The sequence below is a fragment of the Dendropsophus ebraccatus genome, chromosome 11 (genome assembly GCF_027789765.1).
Source record: "Dendropsophus ebraccatus isolate aDenEbr1 chromosome 11, aDenEbr1.pat, whole genome shotgun sequence".
Lineage (NCBI taxonomy): Eukaryota > Metazoa > Chordata > Amphibia > Anura > Hylidae > Dendropsophus > Dendropsophus ebraccatus.
Window position 1 is genome coordinate 61,257,714 of NC_091464.1, and position 26,915 is coordinate 61,284,628.

The following is a 26,915-nucleotide window of genomic DNA, read 5'->3' on the forward strand; positions in this document are numbered from 1 at the left end:
CAGCTCACCTCTGCCTTACCTCTGCTATGTCGCACCCTCACCTCTGCTATGTCGCACCCTCACCTCTGCTATGTCGCTTGGACAGCTTTGCTATGTCGCACACTCAGCTCTGCTATGTCCCTCGGACAGCTCTGCTATGTCACACGCTCAGCACTGCTATGTAACCATCACAACTATGCTATGCAACTCAGTCAACTCTGCTATATCTTGTGCATATCAGCTCTGCTACATCATGGACCAATCAGACATAAGCATTGCATGATGGGAGATGTAGTTTTCTGGCCCACGCCATGTTGGATGTAGTTCGGCTTTTTTAAAAAACTTGTAACTATGGAACGGAAGCAGCTGATGGGAGACAGCTCAAAATTCTCAGGGGGACTTGGTGAGTAACACCAGCTAGGTTTGGGAGCATTTTATTTTTAGCTCTTGGAGGGGGGGGGGGGGGGGGGGAATACCCCTTTAAGCCACCACTCAGACAAGACTAGCACAGCGAAGCCCAGGTATCTGGATCTACTAGGGTGCCCTGAATAATGTTTATGCTTGTAGAATGTAGTCGGGGGAGGGGTAAGTTGTATCCATTGGGTATTGGCAAGATGCAAATGCTGCGCAACACAACGTAAGTGATGGGTGAATCAAAGAGAAGATTAAAGGGGAACTATCAGCAGGTTAAGACGAATCTAACCTGCTGATTGCCCCTTACAGCGCCTGGGATGCTGAGGAGAAAGGTTATCTGTTACATTAATCCTCAGCCCTGTTCCCACACTGATCGTCGGAGTAATCTTCACTCTGGTGCACTGTAAGGAGCACTGCCAGCATTGGGGAGGAAGGTTACACACATATCTCCCTCCTCAGGGTCCTGGGAGCTATCAGCAGGTTAGATTCATCAATTCTGCCGATAGTTCCCCTTTAAGAGCATCTAATACTGGGCTATGAAAACCAGAACACTGTAGAACGGCAAACAGATAATATAGACATATTGGGGGAAATTTATAAAAGGGTGTAAACTTCCCATGGCAACCAATCACAGCTCAGCTTACAGCTCTGTTAAAATAAGAGGAGCTGTGATTGGTTGCTGTGGGCAGTTTACACCAGTGTTTTGCACCCTTTGATAAATCCCCAATATGTGTCCTATCCAGCTCGGGGGCAGGTTTACGTGGAAATTGGTAGATGAACGTAACAAATGTCTCACTATCGCTGAGCTCCTGATACATCCTGCAGATAAATACCACTGCTGTCCACTAGGGGACACCATGGACCTTTCTAATATACTATATACTAAGGGGCAAATACATGGAGTAACAGCAGCAATGGTGGACATCCTCCTACCTGTGAGGTGCGCACCAATCATGCATCACAGGCTCATAATTATTATTATTATTTTTTTAAGTTCACCTAAAATCCTCCTCAGTGCGATCATGCAGAGGAGAAGACTGGGGGGGAAATCCCCCCTAACAATCATCTATCATCACCTGACCACTGCTTTGAGGGGTCAACCATCAAAACGATCGGAGGAGCTGAAGAACGAGCATTTGCCAGTTACTCTATTAACTTGCTTAAAGTGTCACTGTCGTGAATTTTTTTTTTGCAGAAATCAATAGTCCAGGCGATTTTAAGAAACTTTGTAATTGGGTTTATTATCCGAAAAATGCATTTTTATCATGAAAAAGCAGTTTGAAGCTCTCCCCCCTGTCTTCATTGTTCTTCTATGGAGAGAGCTAAAGAAAAGACCAAAACAGGACAACAAAGAGTTAATCTACAAATATCTCACCCCTTATCTTCTTGGACAGTCACCAGTGACCTGTCTGAGCTCTGATTACAGCTGTCACCCAGCTCCGTGCCTGTAATCCTCTGTTATCTGCTTTCTGCTGCCGGCTAACTCCCTCCTTCCTCCTCCCCCCTCCCCTCTCCCTAGAGCAGACAGGGGACGTCTCCTGCAACAAGTCACAATTTTCAGATTTTTCAGAGTGGATGAAAAAGAGGAAGGAGGGGGGGACCTGGGAAAAGGCTTTTTACATGCAGATAATGGCAGATTTGGCTAATAAACCCAATTACAAAGTTTCTTAAAATCGCCTGTACTATTGATTTCTGCAAAAAAAAAAATACGACAGTGACTCTTTAAAGGTCCATTTTTGACAGATTATCTGCCAAAGATTTGAAGCCAAAGCCAAGAATGGATTTGAAAAGAGGGAAAATCTCAGGCTTTCCTTTATGACCTGATCTCTGTTTATAGTCTGTTTCTGGCTTTGGCTTCAAATCTTTGGCAGTTAATCGCTGGGGCTAACAGGACCGTAACAAGTACATTACAAACAAGATGGAAACTAAGCTCACATTTATGATGATGATTCAGGGACGGTCAGCAACACAGGGGGATCAATGGGGACTTGTTGTTGAATGTTCACTCCAAATGCCTCTATGGAAACGCGCACACACGTAATACAACAAATAGCGTAGTAACCTGATGCTGTCCTTGCACTGCCCATCACACAACGTCCCTGCACTGCTCACTTTCACTTTTGTCTGCACTTTGCTTCTCAGAAACTAATGTAGTAAGCAGTGAAAGGGTTATGAGTCTGTAGGGAAAATTCCAGGTTTTATGTATCCCAATCCATATACAGATATATGGGGTTAAAGGTATTATCCAAGATTTTTAAAAATCAGTGTCTCTCATCCTCCGTTTGGGTGCAGTATTGCAGCTCAGTTCCATAGAAGTAAAGCAGAGTTGCAATACCACACGACCTGAGGACAGGGATGGAGCTGTTTTTACCAGAAAGAAGCAGTTTCCTTTTAATCCTGATTAAAGGGGTACTCCGGCCTGGGGGCTTTTTTTTTTTATATGGCCGGGGAGGAGGTGGCTGAGGGCAACGACGTCCACTCACCTCCCCAGTTCCAGCGGCAGGTCCCGTATCATAGAGCTCCGGTCCCCGCTGCACGGCCACTTCCTGGTCTCTGACACAGGCTTGAGACGTGGCATTTCAAGTTCGCTCAGCCATTCAGTGACAGAGGCGGGATCTCTGTTTCGCCTCTGTCACTGACTGGCTGAGTGGACTTTAAACGTCACGTCTTAAGCCTGCGTCAGAGACCAGGAAGTGGCCGTGCAGCGGGGACCTGAGCTCTATGATACGGGACCCACCGCTGGAATTGGGGAGGTGAGTGGACGTCATTGCCCTCAGCCACCTCCTCCCCGGCCGTGTAAAAAAAAAAAAAAGCCCCCAGGCCGGGGGAACCCCTTTAAGAACCCCCCACAGAAGCTCCTGTTTACTATGTGACATGTCTGCCGGTCCATAAAGTGCCCCCCCCCTTAAATTCACAATTTCGTAGTGTGAACTATGACCTGTACTCCTAATCATAGCATATAGCATAGGGCAACAAAACGCAAGGAATGAGACAAATCTATAACAGAAAGGTATATAATGGTACAATGTAACACTACCATACAGCATTTTCTATACAAACTACAACTCCCATCATCAGGGACGTATTAAAGAGGACCCGGCGGGATCAGGTAAGTATAGGGGGCTCTAACGGGGGGTCGGGAGCCCGTCACGGGGGGGGGGGGGGGGGGGGGGGGGGGGTAGGGGGGGGTGACAGGTATCCTTTAACAGCTGCTGCTGCCCTAGGCACAAAGCCTGAAGACGCCCCAGCGTGGGGGAGCGTGTATTTGGCCACATGCATTTCTTTACTTGTAGAAGCATTGAATCACATTTTCATGGTTTTTAACGGCTTATAAGATAAATTTCCACATTGAATCAATGATTAGAGCCGTCTGCATGTTGTCTGATGGAATTCTCACCACAGGATTGGTAGATTGGTAGGTAATAGCTCCAGGCGTCACAGCCATAGCAGACCTGAACATACCTCCCCCACCCCCCTCAAAAAGTCACCAGATTTACTGGCAAGTCTGACCAGGAGGTGGGAGACAGTTCTTTTCTGTCCCCCTGCTCCCTGGTGCTGCCCCCCTGCAAGGTGCTGCCCTAGGCACCGGACCACGGGTGCCTAGTGATAAATACGGCCCTGCCCATCATGCCGTGAGAGATGAAAGACATTGGGGCATGATGGGAGTTGTAGTTTAGCACCACCTGAAGAGCCGCAGGTTGGAGAACAATGATGAAGAGCTATCAGCCAGTCACGTCTGTCCGGTCACTACACACACAAACCTTCTTTATCCTGACCATCTTCCGGGACACTCTCACCGGCTCCGCAGTCACTTGCTCCCCCATAAGCTCCTCCCAGTACCGGCAGTGAGGTGACGCACCGGCGGCGGGCAGGCAGCAGGGTTGCTCCATCTTGTAACCCACGGACACGGAACTAAACCAAAAGTGACGGAACGCCTCAGACGCTACACCCTGGCATGGGCACCACGTGACCAACCCCCTGCGTTCTCATTGGCTGAGTGAGCACCACACAAAACGCAAGCAACCAAGAGACAAAACAGGATAGAGCGCCGACGGCCGACGTGTCACGTGACTCGCATCCGGCCTCCTCATTGGTCTAAAGGACGGCGGGGAAAGCAGAAAGCTGTGCGGCTCTTTAGACCACGTCCTGAGTCACACAAACCGATGAGGGGACGGTTAGGACTAAAATGGACTTGTTGGGAGGACGTCCTCTTTATAAAGTCAGTCACGCACAGTAATCTAGTGTGTTCACTATAAACAGGCTCGAATTGTTATGTTTATCTATACAATAGGAGAAAAAAAACATCCATCCTGGTTGTTTTCACGCAAGGATAGAAACGGAACTAACAATGAATCATGGATCGATTTCAGTTTCATGGCCGTGTTCACACACCACAAAGCCATCAGCTGCCATGCGGTTTTACTCAAGAAAACAAAGAGATGCATCTAAAGACCACAGCCATCACATCAAAACATCCCTCATGTATTTTAATGTGACCATCTAATGCTGCGTTTACACGGAACGATTATCGTGCGAATTCGCATGATAACGATCAAATTCAAACGATAATCGTACGTGTAAACGCTGTAAACGATCAGACGATGAGCGAGAAATCGTTCATTTTGATCTTACAACATGTTATAAAATCGTCGTTTGCAAAAAATTTGCAGATCGTTCCGTGTAAACAGTCGTTCGCCGATTTAACCTATGTGCGAGATAGGCTTAAGCGATAGCAAAATGAATTTCCGTACGATATATCGTACCGTCTAAACGCTGACCGTTATGAAAAAAAAATCGTTACTCCAACATCGTTAATCGTACGATTGGGCCAATTATCGTTTCGTGTAAACGCAGCATAACTCAGGGATGTCAAATTGCAGCCCTCCAGATGTTGCAAAACTACAAGTCCCATCATGCCTGGACAGCCAAAGCTTTAGCTTTGGCTGTCCAGGCATGATGGGAATTGTAGTTTTAAAACAGCTGGAGGGCTGCAGTTTGACACGTCTGAACCCCTTCAGGACCGGGCGAATTTTCGTTTTTGCTTTTTTCCTCCGCGTTTAAAAGGCCACAGCACTTTTTTTCCTACCTACAGGCCCACACGAACCCTTATTTTTTGCGCCACTAATTGTACTCTGCAATGACCAACTTAATTTTTCCATAAAATATGCTGCGAAACCAGGAAAAAAATATTTGCGCAGTAAAATTCCATATGTCCAATGTAGAGATGAGCGAACCTCAAGCATACTCGAGTTCATCTGAACCCGATCATTCAGCATTTGATTAGTGGTGGCTGTGAAGTTGATGAAGTTGGATGCTGTGGAAATCATGGATATAGTCATTGGCTGTATCCATGTTTTCCAGACAACCTTAGAGCTTTATCCAACTTCAGCAGCCACCACTAATCAAATGCCGAACGTTCGGGTTTGGATGGACTCGAGCATGCTCTAGGTTCGCTCATCTCTAGTCCTATGGTAAAATTGACATTATCTATGTTCCTCAAGTCAGTACGATTACAACGATATGTAACCTGTGTAAGGCTAGGCTCACAATGCGTTTTTGCAATCTGTTTTTTTCAGCCTTTTTTTGCAAAAAAAAACGAATGCATTTGTGTGCATCCGTTTTGATCCGTTTTTCCACTGACTTCCATTGTAAAAAAAACGGATCAAAACGGACACAAAAACATAGCTGACACTACTTTTGTGTCTGTTAAAAAAAAAAAAAAAAAACAGATCCTTTTTGATCTGTTTTTTTTTTTTTTTTTTACAATGGAAGTCAATGGAAAAACGGATGCACACAAACGCATCCGTTTTTTTTTTTCATCCGTTTTTTGCAAAAAACATGATAAAAAACGGATTGCAAAAACGCAGTGTGAACCTAGCCTAACTTATTTTATTTGATGGCTTTTAAAAAATTAAAACCTTTTAAAAAAATCTATATGCTCCTTAAAATCACTCTATTCTAGAGATGAGCGAACCTCGAGCATGCTCGAGTCCATCCAAACCCGATCGTTTGGCATTTGATTAGCTGGGGCTGCTGAAGTTGGATAAAGCTCTAAGGTTGTCTGGAAAACATGGATACAGCTAATGACTATATCCATGTTTTCCAGACAACCTTAGGGCTTTATCCAAGTTTAGCAGCCACCGATAATTAAATGCCGAACGATCGGGTTCGGATGGACTCGAGCATGCTCCAGGTTCACTCATCTCTACTTATAACTGTTTTATCTTTTGGTCTATGGGGCTCGTTGGTGTGTCATTTTTTGCGCCATGATCTGTGCTTTCTATCGGTACCTTGATTGTGTATATGCGACTTTTTGATCGGTTTTTATTACAATTTTTCTGGATTTGATGCATCCAAAAATGCACAATTTTGCACTTTGGCGGATTTTTGCGCTTACGCTGTTTACCGTGCAAGATGAGGAATGTGATAATTTAATAGTTCGGGCGACTACTCACGTGACGATACCAAATATGTTTATTTATAAAATGGGAAAGGGGGGGTGATATAAATTTTTATTTGGGGAGGGGATTTTTTATTAATGAAAAAACTAGAGATGAGCGAACCTGGAGCATGCTCGAGTCAATCCGAACCCGAACTTTCGGCATTTGATTAGCGCTGGCTGCTGAAGTTGGATAAAGCCCTAAGGCTATGTGGAAAACATGGGTATAGTCATTCTATCCATGTTTTCCAGACAACCTTAGAGCTTTATCCATGTTCAGCAGCCACCGCTAATCAAATGCCGAACGTTCGGGTTCGGATGGAATCGAACCCGGTTCGCTCAACTCTAGAGGAAAACTTTATTTTTTACACAGTAATAAGAAGTTCCCTGGGAAGCCGCGTGACCCCCGATCTGAACATCCCTACCCAACCAAGGACGTTCAGTTACGTCCTTGGTTGGGAAGGGGGTTAATATTTTTCAGCCGACTAGATTAGTCTATGTTCATACAGCTAATTAGCATTTCTATTGCTTGACTCCATTAGTGAAGCCACACAATGAAAATGGCACAGGGCGGATCCCACAATAAAGGATTCAAATAACACTGGACACAACACATTCACTTAAAAGGGTACCATCCACAATTTTAACAGACAAAATAGCCCAGCATGCGCAGCAGAACGGTGTTTTTAGATGGACGTCTACAGTCAGTAATATAATGGAATGGAGTTCTAGTTTTTTCAGTATACTTGTTTACACATACTCATGTTTACACTGAGTAAATCAGACGGAATTCCGAACTTTCCGCCGCGGAATACTGCCTGCCTCAGTGTACCATAGCCAGTCTATGGGAGAGCGCGCGCTCCTCTGCTGCCGCCGCTCTCCGTTTAAAGTAGTGACCTGTCACTTCTTTGGGCAGAGAGCGGAGACAGTGGAGGAGCGCACTCTCCCATGAATGGGCTATGGCACACTGAGGCAGACAGGATTCCGCCTGATTTACTCAGTGTGAACTTAGGATTAGGGATGGTCCGAACAGAGTTCAGTTCGGGTTCGTACAAACCCGAACCCTCGGTAATGATTCCCGCTGTCTGCCCGCTCCGTGGAGAGGGCGGATCCAGCGGGAGGACCGCCTGGAAAACTGGGATACAGCCATAGCCATAGGCTGTATCCCAGTTTTCCAGGCGTTACTCCTGCTGTATCCGCCCGCTCCACGGAGCGGGCAGACAGCGGGAATCTGCTGCCAAGCGTTGATGATGATGCCCCTTCAGGACACATGGCCAGCTCACATACCATGTGTCTCTGAAGACAGAAGATCTTGTGCATTAGCCCTAACATGCAGTTGTTAAAAGGAGGTCCACACTCTGCAGTTTGTACTATAAGAACATGGCAGGAGGTCCTCTGGCTGCAGTCAGTGATAAAGTAGAAGTGATATAGGAGAATATCTCTCTACTGTCACATATATGTAAGTTCCTGGTTGACCCATAAAGAGCTTTTAAACACAACTTTTTAAAGGGGATATCCAGAAATAGCTACTTTCTTGCAAAAACAGCACCACCTCTGTCCTTGGGTTGTGTGTGGTACTACAATTCAGCTTCATTCTCTTCAATGGAAGCAATCTCCAAAAACATTTTGCAATACAACGTATAACATAGTCCTGCAAAGTAAAACATATATGGGTGGGACATGGCCCAAATATTGTCACTAGCTGACTAATGTTTTAGCCACTTAATTGAATGTAGTCGCTGCCAGTATTTGGAGATATATGTCAACATTCATTTTTAACAGGATACAGACAAGTACAGAGTGGGCAAATGAAGTAAAATCATGATGTGAATGTTGCCTGTACTATAAGGGGGAGACTGTGTGTAAACTGGGGAGATCTGTTCTTCTTTACTTCATGTGATTATTGGAATATTAGCATCAATATAAAGACAGGGGAGTCCTGTATTATGGAGGAGGATACAAGTTTTGGAGGTAAACACTGCCCCAGCTCTGTGCTGTGGCTGCTGCTGGGTGTATGGAGTGAGAGACTCACATTAACCCTTTACAAGTGTGAAAGTATGACACCATCTCACCCAATACTCCATTTAGTATTCAACATTATTTTGCTAGTTAAAAATATATTTTTGCTGCGTTTAAAGAATTGTTGCTTATCCAGGCAAATATTTTAGGTATTACAACATCAAGAGGCCTGATAAATCATTCTGGCAGAAGCGGATTTGGCCTGTTTCAGTCCATGTGGCCTTGGTCAGTGTAGCGATAGTTAAATTTATTCAGTCTACTCTGCCTAAGGGGGACCCCAAGATCTCCTCCTCCCCCGCAGTAAGCTGCATAAAGTACTGCTAAAGTCAGCAGAACATAAACATACAGTTGTTTCTTTACATGTGTCGAGTCTAGGGCTGTGTTCACACATTTGCATTTGTCACCAGAAGGAAAAAAAATACATAGTTTTTTGCCTCCCTCACCTTCTAAGATCCGTAACGTTTCTACTTTAACACTAGCAGTTGTGCAAGGGATTTTATTTTTATAATTTTTTTTCTTTGTTAAAGTGACATGTTGTATTTTGTACTCCTAGTCCCCTGCTTTTACCATATAATGTATTACAAAAGCATGTCATTAGTGGGATAAAACTGACAAAAATACTGCAAATCTGTGGGTCATTAAAAAAAAAACAGACAAATTAACTTTATTCTGTAAGGCAGTGTTCACACGGACCGCATTCACAGCCAATTATACTGCAATAAGGCAGAGCCATAGGGCATGACTACCGCTTATCGCAGTGGATTTTACTGCTAAATTTGCAGCGATCCACTGCGAATGCGGTACGTGTGAACGCTGCCTCAGTATGTTAACAACAAGGCCTAATCTGTATATTTTTTTCAGTTTTTACTACTTTTAAAATATAAACTTATTTTTTTGCACAGTGATCTGTGTTATTGGTATTGCGGGGAGATGAGAGTTTCTGATCACTTTATATTTCATTTTATTCCACATTTTTGATATGACTAAAAAAATAAGTTAGAAATTCTGGCATCTGGCATTTTTCTCACCTGCGCCATTCATCGACCAGGCTCAGCGTTCTGCATATATCATATTTCTATTATATTTGTATGTTTGGACAATTCTGCACGCATTGCAGGATCTATACAGTAAAATGGGTACTCCGGGCTGGGGTCATTTTTATTGTACGGCCGGGGAGGGGGGGGGGGGGTATATAGAAGGCGCCGGTCACTTACCTCCCCGGTTCCAGGGCCGGGTCCCGGATCGCGTTGAGACGTCACGTCTCAAGCTGCAGCTCAGACTACGAAGAGACAGCCTGACGGGAGGACGGGAGAACGGGGCGGCGCGATCCAGGACCCGGCACTGGAATCGGGAAGGTAAGTGACCGGCGCCTTCTATATCCACCCCCTCCCCTGCCTACAATAAAAAATGATCCCAGCCTGGAGTACCTCTTTAAATTGCTTACATCTGGCTGCTCTCAGATACCAGTCATCAACAGGGGGTGTCAGCTGCAGACAGCAGTCATGTATCATGTATGGTTCCTGAGCCGGCGCCATATATGCGCACCCAATCCATAACATAGATGTACCTCAAAAGTCATGAAGAGATTAAACTTGTAGCAACTGTTACTTTTATCCACAACTCATGTAGCCGTGTCCTTCACTAGCAGATTAACCCTTAACAATCTGGGCTGCATAACACATAGAAAGCTCTTGGTTACATGGCTGATAAACAGGTTTTAGGCTGGGGTCACACTTCTGTAGCCGCAGATAGGATTGTGAATGTGCAATTGAAGCCATTTGCAACCTGTTGCACAGACCCCTTCACTTACTAAAGGCAATTTAATGCCGCAAATACAGAGCCATATAATGTGTGCAAAGGCCCATAGGAAATAATAGATCCCTATTTTGTCAGTAGATATGGATTCTCAGATATGGGCAAAAATTACTGATGTGTGAATGAGGCCTTTAATTTTAGCTGAGAGAGATCTATACTGGACTTTGACATAAATACATAAACAAAAATACATTTTTAAAGTCAAATTTGCAAACCTTAGGCAGCATTCTCATGGAACACGGACGTAAAATGCCTGTAATGGAGTCTCCACCGCCGGGCAGCATATGTAATTAGATGCTGGGAGCGGGGGAAGTGTACAGATATGTACCGCACTGTAATGACAGCGCTGTGCGGCTGATTCATTACAGCACGGCACATATCTGTACAGTTCCCCCGCTCCCAGCAACTAATTACAGATGCTGCCCGGCGGGGGAGACTCCGTTAAAGGCATTCCACATCAGTGTTCCGTGAGAATGTGGTCTAACAAAACAAACTGGTAGTAGCACAGGAACAGATGAGGGGTGTAGTAATAGTACAGGTATAGATGAGAGGTGACCGGGGCACCTAGCGGTGATTGGGGCAGGAGGTCCCCGGTCTCTGGAGGAGGCTTTGCTGCGATTACTGGAGCTGTACAGAGGGATCTGGGGTATGAACTGCCCCCCCCATCCCGCTGTACAGCTCCAGCAACACTATCACCTTATCCTGCAGTCACTGCGTGGCTGGGAGGGGAGCCCATCCCGCTATAAATGCGGGGACAGATCAGCAGCAGCTCTGCTAGTGACTAGAGACTAGTCCGCCCACCCTGCACCTTACCACCGGCACCGCACTACCCCTCTTCAGACCGCTTGCTCGCCCGCAGTGATTTTTTTTGTAAAAATCGAATTTAGATTTTTTTCCAAAAATCGTAATCGATTCTTAAATTCTGGGCCAATTAGTCAAATTAATTCGATTAGTCGCACAGCCCTAGGCTACAGGGATAACAATGTATGCACGGAAACTTTTCTGTTTCAGAATTTGACAAAAAAAAAAAAAAAACTAAACAAAACACATAAGCCCAGAATCCTGATGAGAAGCCCTATCTCTGCTATTGTTTAGCTTGATTATTATCGTTAATGATTGGATTAACAGCAATGTTTCTATCTTTACAGATGACATCAAGCTTTGTAGTACAGTCCAGTCTATGGAAGATGTGCAGATGTTACAAATGGTCACTGACACACTCAGTGTTTAGGCATCTGCTTGGAAAATGAGGTTTAATGTGGATAAATGTAAAATTCTGCATCTGGGTACTAATAAACCACAGCATGATATTTCCTAGGAGAAATAACCTGCAGCTTAAGTCCTAGAGGGAGTAATAACCTGCAGCATCATATGTCCTAAGAGGAGTAACAACCTGCAGCATCATATGTCCTGGGAGAGTCACTGGTAGAGAAGTACTTGGATGTATTCATAGCTAATAGACTACAGAACAGCACAAGTGTCATGAAAAACCTTTTCCCAGTAATTGAAGCACATTACAAAGTTATATAACTGTGTAATATGCTTCAATCACCTATCTGCCTCCCTTCCCTGTCTTTTCCCCCCTCCACCCCCCAGCAGGAAGTGTCCTGACTCACACAGACCTGATTACTGTCGTCACCGTCACCAGGCAGCTCCTTCTTGTGGGGATGAGTCATCAGCAGGAGGGCTGCTCTAGCTCCTGTTACACCAGCCTCCCCCTCCCCCTCCTTGTCAGTTGACTCTGCTTGCTCAGCTTATCTTCTCTAGTGACATGACTCCTTCACTGAGTCCACGGCAGCAGGAGAGAGGGTATGAGGGGAGGGGGGAGGGGGGAGCTGCCTATATGCCAGAGTCAGTCAGAGGGAAGATAAGCAAGTGAGATGTGACAAGTGATGGCTTGCAGTTGTTCAGCCAATCGGAGGTGAGCAAGCCTGTCACCTGACAAGGCAGGGGAGGGGGGGAGGCAAGTGTAACAGGAGAAGGAGCCGAGAGAAGAGCTTGGTGACGGTGACGACAGTAATCAGGTCTGTGTGAGTCAGGACACTTCCTGGTGGGGGGTGGAGGGGGGAAAAGACAGGGAAGGGAGGCAGATAGGTGATTGAAGCATATTACACAGTTATATAACTTTGTAATGTGCTTCAATTACTGGGAAAAAGTTTTTCATGGCACTTGTCCAGCAGGATATTGTCATGCATTTAAAACAGGCCTGGACTCTCGGGAGAGCTATAATATTACCGCTTTGGTGCAGCCACATCTACAGGATGCTGTTCTGGGCCCCAATTGATAGAAATGATGTACTATAACTTGAAAAGTACAATGTAAATGAGAGTTTCCCACTAAAAGCTTTGATCACTAATGCACAGTGCCGCCACTTCAAAGATTCTGTATTCCTCCAATACATTTATACAGAGCAGAAGCATCAGCTCTTTACTACCAATGCACTGGTGAGGAGGAGTCCTGCAGCTGTGAGAAGATACTAGAAGGGGGGTCCAGCGTTTAAAAATATTTTACTGTCAATCGACATCTCTTAAGAATAATAATAATAATAATAATAATAATAATAATAATAATAATAATAATAATAATAATAATAATAATAATAATAATAATAATAATAATAATAATATAATGAAATATGCATGCAGAAGGTACCCACCTTGGGCCAGGTGTTCTTTAATACAATGGCTTTCTTCCCATCACAAAGAGCCTTCCTACAAAACACAGTTACAAGAGTTCACTATCACAATCTAGAATACGTGACTACCTGTTAATGCTAGATTATTGGTAGGTACGATGCAATCATCATATCATGTCTGTAACCGGTTTATACACATGCTGTACAAAATTATACATGCATGAGGCCTTTTGGGGGTCATCCACACTTCCTGTTCTCTTGTTGCAGCCAGTGATTGGTTGATCAGTAATTTTGCTCTTTTTGGGACTTAGGAGTCCAGTGGGCAGTCCTGCCAGTGATTGACGACCTTTCCCATGTAAGTGTACATACTCAAATAGCCATCAGATTCTTAAAGTGTACCTGTCGTTTATTTTATTTTTTTCAGAAACCAATAGTACAGGCAATTTTAAGAAACTTTGTAATTGGGTTTATTAGCCGAAAAATGCATTTTTATCATGAGAAAGTAGTTTGAAGCTCTCCCCCCTGTCTTCATTGTTCTCTATGAAGAGGGGAGAGGTGGAGGGAGATGAGGCACCAAAACAGGACAACAAAGTTAATTTACAGCTACATCACTGGGCTATCTCCTCTGAAGTCAGCACTGACCTCTCTGACCTCTGAATAGAGGCTTTCACACATCTCCCGCTGTGTAATCCTTTGTTCTCTGCTGCCAACTAATCTCCCTCCTCCTTCCTCCCCCTCCCCTCTCTATAGAACAGACAGGGGCATGTCTGATGTAGCAAGACATTATTTCCTAAAAATGAGCAGTGAATGAGAGAGAGAGAGAGGGGGAGGGGGGGGGGTGAGGCCGGGGAAAGGCTTTTTAAATGCACATAATGCCATTTGCTCGAAAAACCCAATTACAAAGTTTCTTAAAATCGCCTGTACAATTGATTTTTGTAAAAAAAATAAAAATAAATAAAAATTAAATAAAAATTATATATATATATATATATATATATATATATATATATATATATATATATATATTATATAACCACAGTGACACTTTAAGCCCAGAAGAATATTGAATCTTTTACACAACTATATATCAATCTGCTTAGCTCATTTTGATGTAACATGGCACCTGCAGGCTGTACTGGACTTTCAGCATTCTGATTCCTACTTTTTCAGCACCCCCCCCCGTCTCTGTCTCTTCTCTGCTGTTCCTTCCTATCCCCTGTGATAACAGTCTGGACTTGTGTAGCAATGTAATATTTGGCCTCTGTACCCTGCATGATTAGCAAGTCAGGTCACTGCACAGAAGGATACACTTAGCATCCCATTTACGAGGAAACTACTGAAGAGCGGACACTAAACCCCGCCATTGTGCCATTGTGCTCAGAGCAGTAAGTGTAATTATATAAATCACATACACATATATATATATATATTTATTTATTAAATTCTGAATTAAAATGGGTTATCAAGGATAAGGAAAAACACAGCCACTTTCTTTTCACAGAAAAGCAGCACCACCCCTGTCCTCAGGTTGTGTGTAGTAATACAATTCATCTTTATTCACTTCAATGGAACTTAGCTGCAAAACCCACAGCCAAACTGAGGACAAGAGAGGCCATGTTTTTTAAGACTGGATAACCCCTTTAAGTTTTGTATATATGTCCAAACAACTCCAATGTTTAAAGGTTTTATCAGTTCTTAATAGATAGTTCTTGGTTTACCTCCTAACTTATTTCAAGGGTAGAAGATCAGCACTAGTTTACAGTGGCCTTTAACTTGATTAATCATTTCTTGTACAGTATGTGGAACTTGTATTGCCAAAGGACGACCAAGTACTATGCCTACTACTGATCTGATTACAGGATCCAACTGTGTAGCGTAATATCCTCAAGGACTCCGCCACCACTACCGCCACAGAACTGTGTTAAAACTACTCTGGCAATTTTTTTTTCCTTTAAAATCAGATGCTGTCAGGAGGTTATATGGATTAGTAGTTTACCTCTGTTTACAAATTTCCAATCTTCCAGTACTTATCAGCTGCTGTATGTCCTGCAGGAAGTGGTGTATTCTTTCCAGTTTGACACGGTGCTCTCTGCTGCCACCTCTGTCCATGTCAGGAACTGTCAAAAGCAGCAGCAATGCTGCATAGAATACCTCTCCTTCTCTGGACAGTTCCTGACATGGACAGAGGTGACAGCAGAGAGCACTGTGTCAAAGGATGCACCACTTCCTGCAGGACATACAGCAGCTGATAAATACTGCAAGACTGAAGATTTTTCAAAATAGGTAAGTTACAGGTCTACTGAAAAGCGAATCAGCAGGCACCACTTATATAATCAGTGCAAACCATCCTTAGGCACACATCCTGAAAAAGGATGATGCACTCCAATTTTTGATCTGTGTTTGTATAAAAAAGGAAATTATTTTAATATTTTCATAAATTGGAGTGCATCATCCTACTTTAGGCTCTTTCTCCTTTATAAGTATAAATTTCAAATCTATTTTACTTTCTAACACAGTTGATTTGACACAAAAAACTATTCGGCAAAGTTCCAGATTTGTCAAGAAAAGATTGCAGTGAAGACTATGGGATTCCTAGTGCCGGCGCTGAGTCTAATGTATCCGTCAACGTCTGAAAACTTTTCTTAGCTTGCAACACTAGGAGAAGCAAACACATTAAATAAGGTATCTATTCTCTGCAATAGCTCACTATTTCAAGAATTGTTCTCTTGTTAAAGTTGGCTCTTCAGCCAGTTCTATTGCTTTTTTTCCCCTATTGTCATTGGTGTACAAATACAATGTTCCAAAATGTAGTCTTTGTCCTTGTAGGTTTTCTTTGGTTATTTTAAAACCTTCAGGCAGAGGAATGTTAGAGGGATAATGCCCCTATTCCACAGGTCATTTAGAGGAGCAAACGAGCGCTCTCAGCACTCGTTTGCTCCTCGTTCCCCGCTCGCTGCCGCCGCTATTCAACACGGCTGCAGCGAGCGGGTGAGTGCGGGGGGGGGGGGCTGCCCGGGTGATCGCTGATCCTCCGGGCAGCCCATAGGATATAGCAGCGTCTGCTGCCGATGCTCCTATTCAACGGAGCGACGACAACATGTTGAAAAACAAGCGACTGCAACGATCAGCCGACATGAACGATGTCGGCTGATCGTTGCACTCTATTCCACCGGACGATTATCGTCCGTAGCGGCCGATATCGGCCGAATACGAACGATAATCGTTCCGTGGAATAGGGTCTTTAGGTTTCTGCCAAACAAGCTTCCTTGGTTGGTGCCCAGATCATTGAGCCATCTACAAACTGGATCTGTGCTTCCTTCTATTGGTTCTGAGAAGGCGGCATCAGCCAATTCAATTATGGTAAAATAATTAGCACTAGAAGGAGTTTGACTTAATAGAGTTATCTGAATGATGCTGTAGACCAGATTTATGTTTATTCTTATATATACTGGAAGAAGAGGTGTATTCACCAAAAGGAGTACTGAGAATATGAAAAAATACATTAATAGTTCTTATCCCCAAGAAGGGGAAGGATCCCGCACTGGTGGAGTCTTACAGGCCCATATCGCTGTTAACTACTGATATTAAGTTGTATGCCAAAATTCTTGCCAATAGGCTTAAAACGGTTATCTCTGATATAGTCCATCCAGACCAGAATGGATTCATTCCTAGCAGAATAGCAAAGTATAACATTCAAAGACTGCATAGTAGTCTGCAGGTGGGGTCAGGGGGGGGGGGGGGTCCCCACTCCATCCTGTCTCTTGATGCCGTTAAAGCATTTGACAGGGTGGAGTGGGAGTACCCTTGGGAAGTGCTGGAAAGGTTTGGGGTTGGTGATGGATTTATAAGGATGGTTAAGCTTCTTTATCGGGGGGCTAGGGCATCGGTCCTGGTTAATGGGGAGAGCACAGCTGGTTTCACACTTGGAAGGGGTACCTGGCAGGGTTGCCCCCTGTCCTCTTTGCTATTTGCTCTAGTGATAGAGCCTCTAGCAATTGCCATAAGATCGCATTCACAGATTGAGGGGTTCGGGGCACGGGAGGCAAGTGATGTCATCTCTCTCTATGCCGATGATATTTTGCTATATTTGGCGAACCCGGAAAAATCACTGCCGTGTGTGGCAGAGATTTTGCAGGGTTTTGATAAATTCTCTGGGCTACGTATAAATTGGGCCAAATCAATATTTCTCCCTTTAGGGGAATATAGCCCTCCATTGATAGGGGATTTAAGAGTGTTGCAAGAAAATCAGGAGTTTAAGTACTTAGGCATCTCTATTAATGGTAAGATTTCTGATTTTCATAGGATTAATACGTTTCCAATGATAAGGGAATTAGAGAGAAAGGGGGAGATATGGAATAAGCTTCCTATTTCCAGAATGGATAAGATTGTGCTGATTAAATCTGTATGTTTGCCTATAATTTTGTACACCTGGGGGGCTTCCCCTTTGTGGGTGGATGAGTCTACGTAAAGGAGAATTTTAGCGTTATACAATTCCTTGATATGGGGGTGAAGGAAAATTAGAATTAAGATCTCCACACTGTTCCAGCCCCTGGATAGGGGTGGTTTGGGTATCCCCGATGTGAGGAATTATTTTCTTGCAGCTCAGTTAAGACTTATAGTGGAGTGGAAGAGAATTCCTTTTTTTAATTTCTTGATGGAGTCCGGGAAGGTGAAATATCTGGATCTTTTTCAGTTTCTTGAGGGGGGGCCCCCCAGGAACTTGAAGCGTGCTCAATGTCCTGTTACTTTCATGATATTCAGGGTGTGGGAAAGGTTTAAAGAGCTGGTCGGGGTAGATGGTTTTATAAGTAAGTCCCCGTTATGGTATAATTCTAATTTTAGTGAAGTGTATAGATTGGGGATTCTCCCTGGTATGGCTGCGGCAGGGGTGAGTAAGATGGGGGATGTGTTGAATGGTGGGAGTGTGCAAGAATGGTCAGTGTTAAAAGCTAGATTTGATTTATGTGAGAATGTATGGTGGGAATATATGCGGTTGAGACATGCGTGGAGACAGGAGAAGGAAATTCCTCAGTTATGTAATGCTACCGGCGTCTTTAAGTCCGTTCTAGAAGGGAAAATAAAAGCTAGAGCGGTATCGGTGATATACAGGAATATCATGGAGCGGGTTGCAGTGACTCAAGAGAAGTGCGACTGTTTGGGATAGGGAGCTGGGCCCTTTGGAGGAGGATACGTGGGCTATGGTATATAAGAACATAAGGAAGGTATCTAGAAATGGGGGTCATCGTCTGGTCCAGATAAATATACTCCATAGGACTTATTTTACCCCCGTTTGTTTAATTCGGATTAACAGGAGGGAGGGGGATGTTTGCCCAAGGTGTGGGATAGAGTCAGCTGGATTCTTGCATATGTTCTGGCAATGTAGTAAAATTGGAAAGTTCTGGATGGAGGTTTTCAAACAGGTTTCGTTGGACGTTGGGTGTAGAGTAGAGCCATCCCCGTTGGCAGCGCTCCTGGGGGTAGACCCTGTATCTGGTCTTAATAAAAGAAAGAAAAGGGGAGATTTTCTATGCCAGACTTTTGATTGCCCGGAAATGGCTCTCTCCTACCCCTCCAACGGTAAATGAATGGAGGACACCTGCCGTGACATTTTGAGCGGTACAATCTGGCGTCTCTTTAGGGACTCATGGAGTGATGAGTGGGGGAGGAGGTTAAAGGGAACCATTCACCCCCTGGCCCCAGGCAGAAACTGACATACAGTGACATAAAGGTCAATATACTTACCACATCGCTCCCGTTCCTGTCCCGAATCCCGTTGTTGACACGGAGAAATCGGCGATTCTTCTTCTCGCGCCCATTATGGTAATGAGCGTCGCCGGGTCCGAAGTCCAGCCTTCTCCCCGCCTCCGACACTTGATTGACGCCGGGTCCTCTTCCTCCTCGTCTTCTTTCTTCTCGCCGGATCCCGCGCAGGCGCCGTGACAGTCGTTTTCGGCGCATGCGCAGTTCACAATTGAAGCCGCTCCGCAGCTTCACTGTTTACTGCGCGTGCGCCGATTGCCTCAAACACGTATCCTGTTTACCGCGCAGGCGCAGAGAGGTGATGAGACCATCGCAACGGCGCCTGCGCGGGAATTCGTCAGAAGACGTCAATCAAGTTCCAGGAGGCGTGGATGGGCGGCGACGAGAAGAGGACCTCATGAATAAGTTGGACTCGTCCGTCGTTTCCTATGGACGTTGGACTCATCTCAGCTCATTACCATAATGGGCGGGAGAAGAAGAATCGGCGATTTCTCCGTGTCAACAACGGGATCCGGGACGGGACCGGGAGCGATGTGGTAAGTATATTGACCTTTATGTCACTGTATGTCAGTTTCTGCCGGGGGCCACGGGGTGAATGGTTCCCTTTAAAATTGAAATTATGAAATGTTATGTAAATAGGTAATTTTTTTTGTTTTTGCTTCTGTTATGTTATGCGTAGATAAGTATTGAGCTGTGTAATTAGAGGGTTTTGTATGGTTTTGAAATTTAATAAAAAATTAAATAAATAAATAAAAAAAAAAAAAAAAAAAAAAAAGTCTTCAAATCGACTGGTGTTAGAAAGTTATACAGTTTACAAATCTCAAGTCTTCCAGTACTTAGCAGCTGTATGTCCTGCAGGAAGTGGTATATTCTTTCCAGTCTGACACAATGCTCTCTGCTGCCACCTCTGTCCATCTCAGGAACTGTCCAGAGCTACTGCTACTGCTTTGGACAGTTCCCATTACCGTGATAAAAGATGCTCTTTATTACGTGTGTTTTTTATTCTAATTCTATTCTAATTCTATTCCTGCACACAGTAATGGAAGCAATCATTATACCTGAATTATGTAACAGCAAGTAGAAACAGGAAGAAATCATTTAATGGAGTTCTACAATCTGTTATTCTAAGAGTGTTGTGGGCATGCTCTGTGACGTGCAGTAGACCTTTTTTGAGCAGCAATGTCGCACAAATCATTTGGTCAGGTCGCTACCAACCTAGATTTTGGGGAGGGAAGGGGGGGGGGGGGGGGGGGGGGGAGGTTATTGCATTATCCTGTACACCACATACACTGGGACAGATTTTTCCAGCTATGTAACCTATTCTTTTAAGGGTCATGTGCTAAACCCACTATCATATGAAAATCAATGGTTAAGGCGAATGTACCATCAGGTACATTGCTTTAAATTTTTTACATGAGTAGACCATCACGGGGATGCAGCACTGGAGGCGAGTCTGCCGCCCCCCAGTGTGATGAAATCCCTCCCCTCTATGACGTGGCTCCATTGATTTTAACGGAGCCACGTCACAAAGGGTCGTCACACGAGGTGGCGGCGGACTTTCCCCTAGTGCTCCGGGACGGGGCGATGCTCCTGAAAATATCAGCAGTGTGCAGGAACAAGGTGGCAATTCTTTAAGGTATAATACCCAAAGTGATGTACCTAATGGTACATTCACGGTAAGACCTCATCTATTACAATACAATACATATTTTTTGTCCACCAATACTGTCTACACCTATAATACACACACCACTTACCGATAGTCCTGCAGGCGAATAAAGCAGAGTGCCCGATTGCTGAACAAGAAATGGTTATGGGGACTGAGGAGAGAGAAAAATAATAATAAGTCTTCACTGGAAATTATAGTCAAAGACATCACAAATTATCCAAAGTAGGAGTTGTCCATAGCAACCTGTAATTTTTCAAAGTTTTTTTTTTTTTTTTTTAAAAAAAAGGTTCCTGTCACTACGCATTGCCACGTGCTCTCCATACCTCACACCAGGGCTTTAGACTGCCGAGGAAACACCCCATGCGAGTTTCATGCAAGAGCCCTATTTTGATTAATAGAGATTGTGCATGGGATTCATCCATTGTCAATTAATACTTCCTGATCCCTCAGTGTGAGCTACACCTCTCAACTCTGAAATGATGATAGGTGCCCTTTAAAAGGGTTGCGGAGGAGGAGAAAACTGTCATTTCACTTCTGTCTCCTTGGAAGTATTAAGGCCCTATTACACAAAGCGATTATCAACCATATTTGGCCGATTATTGGCCATTATGACTGATAATCGCTTTGTGTAATAAAAGGCAATGATCAGCTGACATGCACAATGCCGGCTGATCGTTGTCTTTTAACGTCTTTCAACATGTTGAAAGGTGAAAGACAACGATAGCAATCTGCTGCCCTCGCTCCTTCTACTAGGAGTGGTGGCAGCAGACTAAAGATCTAAGGATTATCCAGGGAGCTCTTCCTGCAGTGCCCCGCGGCCCCCCTCATTTACCAGCTTGCTGTTAGCACGTTTAACAGCGCCGACAGCAAGCAGGGAACGAGGAGCAAGCAAGTGCTGATCTGATAGGTCGGTGCTCACTTACTCCCTCTGATCACCCCATGTAATAGGGGCTTAACTAACATAGCAACTGTGACATCTTCAAGACTACATGCAAGCAGAAATGAAATGTTGAGAGTAGGGGAAGCTATTGCATTTCTTCCTCCAGGGCAACATCCTTAATGTTTTAAGTCAAAAGTTGCATTCTATACTGGACAGCCCCTTTAAGATATTTATTAAAAAAAAAAATCTATAACAATAGTGAATTTTCTCTTTGTTCAAAAATCTAAAAACAGAAGGACAGGCCACCTCCCCTTAGAGAAGATGAGGTGGTGCATCCTCCCAAATGGGTTTTGGACATGGAACTTTAATACAGAAGCAGCTTGTACCTATTGCATGTGCCACCATGGGTCACTGAGAAAGTTTCATGTCCTATATGATTGCTCAGTTTGGATGTGGTATTGCAGCTTAGTTCTATTGAAGTAAATGGCGCTGAATACCACACAACCTGAGCACAGGGTGTAGCTGTTTTGGGAGGAAACTGGGACGATCCTGCAGTCTTCATGGAATTTATACAGTAAAGAAGACAAGTTACCTGTACTGCATTGCTGCAGTGTAATACTCTATGGCGCAGTGGTACTGACGCTTCTCAAAGGCAATGTTACCGCAAAGCTTCCTCTTATCACATTCCTGGAACAGTGAACAACATTGATCTTTAAGTATAAATCTCAGTATATGGACAGGGGTGTGTAGTAATAAAGTTTTGTGAACACAGTGCAGTGGTGTCACTCTTCTGCTCCCCATTCTCTTACCTCATCACATTTGTCACACGCCTGTTTTTTCACTTTATCGGTCAGTGTACAGCACTCTTCCCCCATCTTGGTCAGTAAAAAGGAATCTATAGGTTGGAGTACAAATAAAATAAAGGATTTACATTCATCACCATCATCCCTGATGGAAGTGGGTTTCACGACAAGCATCTTCATCACATACACTGGAAAAAGAAGGTGAAGAGGGAGATATCACGCAGACGCTGCTGAGTCTCCATGATTTTTTTATACGCCTCTTGGTCTCCAGTCGCCTGCACCCAATTGATCGCGTCGCTCAAGGCAAACATTCGAGTCTTCAAATTAGGCTGAAAGACGACAAGGGAGAATTTTATTTTTTGCATTTGCATCAACTTTTTTTTATCAATGAGTGCAAGAAAAGTCAGCACTGCTAGCCCTTCATTTTTAAAATGGGTAGGAGGCCCAGAGGTCGGATCCCTATGGATAATTGTGTTACGGTAAATCCTAGCAGTATTACTTTACATGCTAAAGACAATGGTATTTTATAATAGTAATAAATAGAGAAGTCAGAAGTTTTTGCATAAATACAGCAGGAATATTTCTCATTGGTTATTACTTACTACGTCCATTTTATTTCCTATTTTCAGTAAGCTGTCTACTGAGCGAAGATCAGTCTGAAATGAGAATACATCAGGGTCAGTACTTCAAGTGTCCAGCGGTATGAATCACATATTCAGTTACATTAGACCATATAGACACACACATACATTATATATTGGTGCCTACATGATTTACTACTGTCTCAGGCAATGATTCTTAATTCTGTATTATGTAAGGAACTCGTAAATTTCCCCCATTGTGGACACCCCTTACTGACATTACACATTCAATAACCCCCTTCTTATATAGAGGCATGCTAGGATTAGCATGCATGTGTTTTTAATAGAGAAAGGCCAGTAAGCCGCTGACAGATTACTCTGTTTTTGTTTTTTTCCCCAAGGGAGAACAAACCGGTCAGATACTAAATACCAAATCACTACAGGCGTTAAAATTCAACATGGCGGATCCTTCCCTGCCCTTGACATCATGTGGGGGTTATCCAGAATCAGAAGAAAAACATAGCCGTGTGCTACCTATTTCACTTTCTTCCAAAAACAGCACCACCACTGTCCTCTGGTTCTGGTGTGGTTCTGAGGACAAGAGAGCAGCCATTTCTGGAATCCAATAGGTAAAGCCCTTTCAATATTACAATAATTTGCTTTGATCAATTTATGAAAGATATCTTTGCACCTTACCCAGTTTGGGGTCCAGGAAACCACAGGCCTCCCCAGGACGCTGGTTGTGGATTAGCTAAGCCTAGAATTTATGTATCCCCATTACAGTACATTGTACTCACCGCTACTTTCTTAAAAAGATCAGCAAGATCCTCTAATACTTCAATGTAATCCATGTCCTTCATGGTCCTATCTAGTGGCGAAAAGATACTGATATTGAGGAGAGAGAGAGGAGAGAGAGAGAAAACAATATTCCATTATCCACAATGATCTATGGTAGTTTAGTTTTGGTTTCATTGCAAAACAAAAGACAAGGATGTTAGAGGACTTTTACATTTATTTAGTGTACTTAAAGGGGTACTATGGTACTAGAAAATTGTATTTAGGTAAAAGCGTCACCCACAAACATCTAACACATATCGTGTTATCACTAATACTAGTGGCTTTAGCTTGGTGCCGCTTAGTTTACCCCTCACAGGAAGTTGGGTAGTTGTTTTATTTTCAGTGCGGTGTTGTCTCTAGATCCCTGGCTTCTCCCTCTCAAGACAATGCATCATCCTCTGATGTCTCTGGAAGCTTGGCTGGATCTGGTCTCCGAGCTCTAACCCTACCCCCCAAGTGATGTCACCAACTCCGACCAGCCCCTCCAGCCTACATCACCATCTCCCCGTCATCTGTCTGTCTATCCATGCAGATTGTTCACTCTGCTGTCTTTTCCCCATGTCCTGTCTGATGTAGTTAAAGGGGTTGTCCAGAGAAAATATTTTTCTTTCAAATGAACTGGTGTCAGAAAGTTATATAGATTTGTAATTTACTTCTATAAAAAAAATCTTAAGTCTTCCCATACTGATCAGCTACTATATGTCCTGCAGGAAATGTTTTATTTTCAGTCGGACACAGTGCTCTCTGCTGACATCTCTGGCCGAGACAGGAACTGTCCAGAGCAGGAGAGGTTTTCTAATGGGAATTCATATAAAAACGAGACAGAGTTCCTGTCTCGGCCAGAGATGTCAGCAGAGAGCACTGTGTCAGACTGAAAATAAAACATTTCCTGCATGACATAGAGCAGGCATGTCCAAACTTTTTTCGAAGAGTGCCAAATTTGATGAAGTGAACATGTGCGGGGGCCGACCATTTTGCTTGACATTCTTTGGACCATTAAAATGAATGCAAATAAACTTTTTTTTTACAAAGTTTATTGAAAACGGCATACTTTTTATACTTAAAAAATCCCGGGGCACACCACCAACCAAAATGGCACAAAATGACACTAAAACAGTACATATTATACATATAGTTAATAATATAGATTCTAAATGTATTTATACTCACTCAGTGTGAAACCTGGGCCTGTTTCGATAAACACAAAAGGGATATCCCTGTTTCTCTCCCCCATCCCCATGTGTCTCTCCCCCCTGCTTCTCCCCCATCCCCATGTTTCTCTCCCCCCTGCTTCTCTCCTGTTTCACCCCCATCCCTGCTCACCTTCCTTGAGATGCTCGCCGCGGGCGCCATCCCCCTCACCTACGGGCCCGGACGTGCTCCTCCAATCAGGGGAGACCAGGAGCGTGGTGCACCACGCTCCTGGTCTCCCCTGATTGGAGGAGCACGTCCGGGCCAGTAGGTAAGGGGGTTGGCGCCCGCGGCACACTGGTTGAAAAACACTGCTCTAGTGCACGGGAAAGGAAAGCCGAAATCGCGGACATCGCGAGATTTCGGCTTTCCTTTTCTGTGCACTAGAGTGGCGTGGCGCAAGGTATCTGTTGTTGCCGGATACCTGGGGGGGCCGTAGAAGTTCGGAACGCGGGCCGCAAATGGCCCGCGGGCCGGACTTTGGACATGCCTGAGTCATAGAGTAACTAATAACTATGGGAAGACTTTGAGATTTTTTTAATAGAAGTAAATTACAAACTATATAATTTTCTGATATCAGATGATTTAAAAAAAATAATATTTTTGCTGGACAACCTCATTAACATTAGAAGCAGAAGGAAAGTTAGTAAAATAACCTTATATACCAATAGTTGTTGCTTTATTATCTGAAAATAGGTCAGGGAACCCTTATAATGCCATTCTTTAAGACCCTCCACCAGGTCATGACTTGGGGACATACAGAGAATGCTTGTGTGCATGCCCAATGCCCCATGGAAATGCTGAAAAACGCTAGGACTGGAATTGAGGCAGATTCAGGATATAAAGAGAGTCACTCACCAGGGCTGATATAGCGGTTCAATAGCATTATTAGTCATCAGGATTGGCATCAACAGATAGATTTTCATTAAATCACAGTTCTTTTTCATCTCGTCATAGGAGTGGGAAAGCCAGTAACCAACGGGATCCACTGGTGAACATAAAATATACATAAATAAATACGAATTCTTGTGATGTCACAGCCACGCATTAACCCCCTCCAAGGTTTTTTTTTCCCTTCATTTTTATCTTTTGTGAGACACCATTCTGGAATACATATAACTTTTAGTTTTGTTTTTTTTTAAACATTTTGTTGGGAGGCAGATTAACTAAATACAGCAATCCTTTTTATCACGGTCACGGGGGGGGGGGGGGGCTAAATAATAAAATAATGATATTGTTTTGTGTATCTTATTTTTAGGTTTAATAAAGAAAAAGGGAAAGGGAAAGGAAAAATAACTTTTTGGGGATGGGGGCAATTTTCTTAATTAAATTTTATATACTGATTATATATACTGATTATATATATATATTATATATATATATATATTTATTATATATATATATATATATATATACATATATATACACACACACACATAGAAAGAGATATATATATATAGATATATATAAAAATCAGATGAGATGACTACTATAATACACTGCACTAGTCCTCCAGTACAGTCTTGAGCCGGTCAGCATATCACTATGCCGCAGACACGATCGTGTACTCAGCCATCCATGGCAGACCTCAGGGACATCACAAAGCTCCCCAACTAGCATGGAGACTCATCAGCATCGGAGATCGCGTTAACCAGAAGCCGATAAGTAAGTTCTGCACTCCTTAAATGTCACAGTCAGAATCTGACCACAGCATGTAAAGAGTTCATACACCAGAAACAGAGGTTTCTCCATTCCTGGTAGGTACAGTGGGAGCCTGGCTGTCACGCTCTGCCTCAAAGTCCTAATAGATGAGGCAATTTTTCGCTTTCTCTAAATAACCCTAAATGATTTCAAACGTTCACTTTTGCAAACGAACTGAAATCATTCACCAAA

General features: G+C 43.6%; 2 protein-coding genes across 8 annotated transcripts in view; one reads left to right on the forward strand and one right to left on the reverse strand.

Annotated features, from left to right (window-relative positions):
• The window catches only part of TTC3 (tetratricopeptide repeat domain 3), an 89,724-nt gene that overhangs the window by 55,634 nt on the left and 7,175 nt on the right, over positions 1-26,915 (reverse strand). The window contains exons 4-11 of one of the 2 annotated variants that reach the window (XM_069946206.1): positions 25,881-26,010; positions 23,792-23,879; positions 23,016-23,069; positions 22,601-22,742; positions 22,420-22,505; positions 22,203-22,297; positions 20,819-20,881; positions 13,323-13,377 (exon numbers count right to left, since the gene is read on the reverse strand). In XM_069946206.1, the coding sequence (XP_069802307.1) occupies positions 13,323-13,377; positions 20,819-20,881; positions 22,203-22,297; positions 22,420-22,505; positions 22,601-22,742; positions 23,016-23,069; positions 23,792-23,879; positions 25,881-26,010 (713 nt within the window). Of the gene's footprint in view, positions 1-4,154; positions 4,368-13,322; positions 13,378-20,818; positions 20,882-22,202; positions 22,298-22,419; positions 22,506-22,600; positions 22,743-23,015; positions 23,070-23,791; positions 23,880-25,880; positions 26,011-26,915 lie in introns of those variants that run through there. The other variant, XM_069946207.1, reaches the window with a different exon arrangement.
• Positions 4,506-26,915, forward strand: part of PIGP (phosphatidylinositol glycan anchor biosynthesis class P) — a 48,702-nt gene continuing 26,292 nt past the window's right edge. For 3 of the 6 annotated variants that reach the window (XM_069946213.1, XM_069946208.1, XM_069946210.1), the window contains exons 1-5: positions 4,506-4,612; positions 13,613-13,656; positions 15,818-15,983; positions 23,043-23,090; positions 23,396-23,623. The gene's annotated coding sequence lies outside the window, so the exon portion shown is untranslated. The remainder of the gene's footprint in view (positions 4,613-13,612; positions 13,657-15,817; positions 15,984-23,042; positions 23,091-23,395; positions 23,624-26,915) is intronic. The other 3 variants (XM_069946211.1, XM_069946209.1, XM_069946212.1) reach the window with 3 other exon arrangements.